This window comes from Pseudophryne corroboree, chromosome 1 (assembly GCF_028390025.1).
Source record: "Pseudophryne corroboree isolate aPseCor3 chromosome 1, aPseCor3.hap2, whole genome shotgun sequence".
NCBI classification, from domain to species: Eukaryota; Metazoa; Chordata; class Amphibia; order Anura; family Myobatrachidae; genus Pseudophryne; species Pseudophryne corroboree.
Genome location: NC_086444.1, coordinates 1,135,646,501 through 1,135,652,500, shown reverse-complemented (window position 1 = coordinate 1,135,652,500; position 6,000 = coordinate 1,135,646,501). Strand labels below are relative to the sequence as shown.

Here is a 6,000-nt window from a genome sequence, read left to right as displayed (position 1 = left end):
TTATTACAATTTCTTTCCAAATATTGCCGGTGCCTCCTCTATACACGCGTCAGCTCTCATGCAGCTTATAAGAGCAATCCCCCGCTGTTGTAGCACATCTAGGGGGACATGCACTAAGCAGTGATAAAAGTGGAGAAGCGAGCCAGTGGAGAAGCTGCCCATGGCAACCAATCAGCTGCTCTGTATACTTTTATAGTATGCAAATTATAAATGTTACGTCAATGCTGATTGGTTGCCATGGGCAACTTCTCCACTGTCTCACTTCTCCTCTTTTATCACTGCTTAGTACATGTATCCCCTGGAGTCTATTACTGATAGGGGATTACGCATGTGCTTATCCGGCATCAGCTGAGAAGCAGAACCCCACCCCCCAGCCAGGTCTGGTCACATGGGTTTCTGTCACATCCCATCCTCCGTTCATCTGCTTTGGATCAGAGAGGCGATGTATATCCATACTGAGTAGATGCTTTTGGGAAAGGGGTGAACATACACGGCCAGGGCAAACTCCACACTGGGCACCTCATTGTTGTGAACCCCGGTGCTGTAAACGGCCTCTATGAGAGGTCTCACCTCGGAGAACGCCATGTTGATTGGGAAACCAGAAAACTGTTACAAGAGAAAAAAAAAACTTATGAGAATACATTTATATATGAAAATGTGGGATTATAATGACACAGTGGAACAATTAATGGGCAATATGTATTTTATGTTATGAGCAAATAGATGTATGAATAACAGTGTGACAGGAGAGGACAATAGTATTACACATCACAGCCAAACTCTACTTATCAGATATGAGTGGAGAATGGGACAATATGGTTCCTACAATGCGTGTAATCAGTATGATTTACCGGCAGACGAGGTGCCGGCTGTCAGTATTCCGTCCGCCAGAATGCTGGCAGCGGGGCGAGCGCAAAGAGTACCCTTGAGGGCTTTCTGCGCTCGCCACAGGATCTATTCCAACTCTATAGGTGTCGTGGACACCCATGAGTGGGAATAACTCTGTTGCGCTGGGATTCCAGCCGGCAGCTTTGCCGGATGTTGGAATTCCGGCGTCGGTATCTTGACCGCCTGGATCTCGACAGCCAGCAAATTGACTGCATCCCCAATGCACATATGATTTACCCTGTAGTCTCCGAGCTGTCTCTGCAGCTCCGCCCGGTGGTCTTCCTCCACCTCTTTGCCCTGGTTCTGCTCCAGTAACGGAAGGAAGTGCCGGAGAGTGGAGGTGCAGTATCTGTTCCAGCGGGTGGGATGCCGCGGCCTCCACTCCATGATCTTCTCTTTTAGCAGCTTCTCAATCCTACAAATAAGCAAAGCAGGAATATCAGGAAAGCAGTACACAATCAGTGCACAGTTACAGTACACCTGCAGCACCCTGAGCACAGAACACTGAGGTTGGTTCTTAACATTATTAATGACAGAAATCTGCAGCAATACTACCCATTCATATGCTGTCGCTTTTCTGTAATGTATGTATTCTGATGTCTTAGAGACGGTCAAAAATGCCTTTGCAGCAGTGATCCCGTACGCAGGGGTTGTGCGACAATGTGCAAATGGTTTGTACTGGGAAGCTCACTGGAGGCATCGCAAATCTGCCGCTTGTGTACAAACACGCAACCATCTGCCGCACATCGGTCAATAATGACTGACCTTCTGAGTAGCCCTATGGTCGCGCAGCATTGGTATGGTAACTGTGAAACGGACGTTATAAACCGGCATTTGAGTGGCCACCCCCCCCATTACAACCCACAAAGCTCCCTGACTGTCAATCACTTTGCACACTGGCGGCACGTGCACAGTGCGACTTATGATGGGTACACACTGGCCGATATATCAGCCGTTCAAGTAGTATGCACTTAGCAATCGTCAGATAGGTGGGCGGAGCCAGGTGTGTACCCAGCATGTGCACTGGCAATAAAAATTGCACGTCCAATGTCGAAATCACATCCATCTGTGATTCAGGCTCTGAGTTCCTCCAAACAGTCCCTCTTTTGTTTTGAGTTGCCCTATAATTCTGGATGCACTCATTCATAAGACACTAATCCTGTATATTACGTGGCTCGGAGCTTTCCAGTGTCTTTATACTGAAGTGACCCCGTTTATATGGTTAAAATAAAAGTAGGAAAGCAATCTCTTATCTGAGCAATGTCAGGTCCAGTGCTTAAAGTGGAGGAACTAATTTCTGCCGCCACCTAACCCCCCCCGCACCCCCTTTTAGACAGAGACAAAGCTGGTGTTAGGGTGTTCGTCGCCCCCCTGCAGGCTATAAATTTGTGCCCTACCTCTCACACTCTACAATGCACGCCACAAAAAGGGTGTGGTCTCACAAGAAAGGGGTGTGGCTACACATTAGTACCCATAATTCAAATTACACCGCACAAAGTGCCCATTACACACATGATGCCCACCACAGTAGTACACCCATTACACACATGATGCCCACCACAGTAGTACACCCCTTACACACATGATGCCCACCACAGTAGTAGCACCCCTTACACACATAATGCCCACCACAGTAGTAGCACCCCTTACACACACAATGCCCACCACAGTAGTAGCACCCCTTACACACACAATGCCCACCACAGTAGTAGCGCCCCTTACACACACACACAATGCCCACCACAGTAGTAGTGCCCCTTACACACATAATGCCCACCACAGTAGTAGCACCCCTTACACACACAATGCCCACCACAGTAGTAGCACCCATTACACACACAATGCCCACCACAGTAGTAGCACCCCTTACACACACACAATGCCCACCACAGTAGTAGCGCCCCTTACACACACAATGCCCACCACAGTAGTAGTGCCCCTTACACACATAATGCCCACCACAGTAGTAGCACCCCTTACACACAATGCCCACCACAGTAGTAGCGCCCCTTACACACACAATGCCCACCACAGTAGTAGCGCCCCTTACACACATAATGCCCACAACAGTAGTAGTGCCCCTTACACACACAATGCCCACCACAGTAGTAGCGCCCCTTACACACACACAATGCCCACCACAGTAGTAGCGCCCCTTACACACATAATGCCCACAACAGTAGTAGCGCCCCTTACACACATAATGCCCACAACAGTAGTAGTGCCCCTTACACACACAATGCCCACCACAGTAGTAGCGCCCCTTACACACACAATGCCCACCACAGTAGTAGCGCCCCTTACACACACAATGCCCACCACAGTAGTAGCGCCCCTTACACACATAATGCCCACAACAGTAGTAGTGCTCCTTACACACACAATGCCCACCACAGTAGTAGCGCCCCTTACACACACAATGCCCACCACAGTAGTAGTGCCCCTTACACACATAATGCCCACCACAGTAGTAGTGCCCCTTACACACACAATGCCCACCACAGTAGTAGTGCCCCTTACACACACAATGCCCACCACAGTAGTAGTGCCCCCACAACACATAATGCCCACCACTCCCTGCGTTCTGCCCTCTCACCCTCTGGCTCACTTACCCTCAGGAGACAGGATGAAACAGCAGATCACCCAGCCGGCCAGCTACTGCAGCTCTCAAAGCAGTTGAATGCTGGAGGGAGGGGGGGGGGGGAACGGGTGTTGTTTAGCATTACATGCTACAGGGGTTCCGGCTTTACTGCCTGTGAGGCTGCATGCTAGATGGAAGGGGGGTCTGGGCATTATGGCCCGTGCCTACATGTCGAGTCAGTGCCTAACTGATGGTGCTTTGACCAGGCAAGGTCGGCGGGCGGAGGAGGACTACTTTAACCCCTGAGGACAGGACAAGAAATACCCCTGATCCTCCCAGAACGGTGATTGTAGAGCCTGGACACACACATAGGAGCCCCTGAGATCACAGGTGCAGGCACACGTCACACTATTCTCTACCTGCACAGCAGCCTCACAGTACCCACTCACACGCTGCGGGGAGTCACTGCTACACTCATCTACAATACAGGGAGCTGCAGAAAACGAGACCAGAGAAGGGTTAGAGAGTGAGGCTGATACCTTCAAGCTGAGTACTGCTGTCAGCATACTTCCTCTCCTGCCAATCCTGCACTGCCGGCTGTTGTTTGTGTGGGACACTGTGATATTCAAGGAGATCCCCCTCCATCGGCCGGGCCTACAGTACAGCTTGATGCAGAACACGCGACACGCACGGGCCTGGGTGGCGGGGGGACGTCTATTTCATTGAAGCCGCTGCAGCCAGAGGACGGTGATTGGGGGGAGGTAATCACTGCTGCCTTTAGTGCCGCCCGGCGCCCGCCCATCACATCTATTCATATGGGCGGCGCTGGTGGGATCGGTGCACAGTGGGGCAGCCAAGGGGAATAATTCATCCTCCTGACTGATGCTGCTGAGCAAGATCTAAAATTATATACAGGCACACAGACGTGAAACAAAGAATTTTTATCACTACTGTGTGTCTATATTAATTCGGGCGCAAAGTACTTTCCTAATATATTAGACTAGTCAAAAAACATTAAAAAATATAAAACTACAAGCAGCTCCCACTTGGTAATCTGAAGTATTACCCAAGATTAAACATAACTAATACATATAGAGGGAGAGAGCGCATAAAGTTTTATAAGGTTTTATTACAATTTAAAAAATATAAAAAAGTTTTTCCTTAATTGCAATATTAATACATGCATATATTACTAAAGTGCTAATTAAACCAATCAATCTATATTCATTATGCTGCTAACACATATAAATCATTAGTCATCCGTTAATATCGAGTCCACTTAGTCCATAGATTTAAATTTGGTGACAACTGCCACTCAGTATCAAACACAAGTTCCAGAGTCCCTTTTGTGTTTACTCAAATTGATACTTTGTAATTATGTCCCACACATGAGAGAATCACTCATAGAATTGAACTGTGGTATTTAGAATGAATATATGCTGCAGCATTAATTAAGTTTTACTCTGAAAAGCCATTCATCTGTAGGTTTCACATGTGCTGATTATTTTTTGGTGTGCGTAAATTCACTTAACCAAGTGTTGCATCAGATTTTGCAGAAATATTTTATATGGTCTGTCACAAGCAATGTTTCTCACCTCACTGCGGACCGGGTGTAAGCTTTCCCCGTTACTTTTGAGCCACTCAGAGCCGTAACATACCTCCGCTGTCAGCTCTATTTTCCCTGTGTTGCTCCGTCCGCTTGAGTCAGATGAATCAGACCCGATGAGAGCTCCCAGTCACGGCCACGTCTTGCTCACACTCCCCGTTTTTTCCCCGATGTGCGTCCAACTTCTCTCTGCCGGAGATCATATGATGTGGTTGGTAGGGGAGGGGGGGGGTAGATAGACGTACCGCCGGACTTTAAACCCACTGGGGCTGCAATGCTTCTCACCTCCGGACTGCAGGTACACAGATGGATGGCTGCCAGACCTCACAAATCACCAGCTTCTGCAACAGTGCGGTCTGTATCAGAGTCCCAAATTGGTTTTAAAAGCACAAGAGTATGGCACTCTTAACGCGTTTCTCCGTTGTGATATTCTAACGGTTTCCTCAGAAGATAGCCACCTGTATAGGACACCCTTATTTAAACAGAGTCTCCTCCAATCGCATGTTCCTATTCATTATAAGGAACAGGTGTGCTCCAGGTGTATATGCATAATCATTTCTTTCTGACCAGTTAAGTATGTTATATTCAACGAATAAAAAGCATTCCATTTTATATTCATATCTAACAATTAATATGCTCTGTATGATCAATCACATATATCTTTCTTTTAGAAAATCAATTCACAGTTTAAAAATGACAACACGTGAGAATTTGTATAATTGGTCTTATTCAATCAATATAGAGGATAAGTGGATCCACATTTCCCTTCTCATTATTCACCCAGGACTTAGCCTGGTGGAGAGAGCCCCCGACCCACAACCAGCCGGCCTGGGTTCAAGTCCCGCTCCGTCTCCAGCACAACATCCACTTTCATAAATTTATATTTTATTCTAAATTGTCCACTTACTTTATCTATCCTATATCA

At 47.5% G+C, this 6,000-nt stretch overlaps 1 protein-coding gene across 3 annotated transcripts in view; it reads right to left on the bottom strand.

Moving 5' to 3' along the window:
• Positions 1 to 280: 280 nt before the first annotated feature.
• CC2D2A (coiled-coil and C2 domain containing 2A) overlaps positions 281 to 6,000 on the bottom strand; it is a 205,272-nt gene continuing 199,552 nt past the window's right edge. For all 3 annotated transcript variants that reach the window (XM_063923787.1, XM_063923779.1, XM_063923772.1), the window contains exons 35-36: positions 1,126 to 1,303; positions 281 to 606 (exon numbers count right to left, since the gene is read on the bottom strand). In XM_063923787.1, coding sequence (XP_063779857.1) covers positions 418 to 606; positions 1,126 to 1,303 — 367 coding nt within the window. In that variant the 3' untranslated portion in view covers positions 281 to 417. The remainder of the gene's footprint in view (positions 607 to 1,125; positions 1,304 to 6,000) is intronic.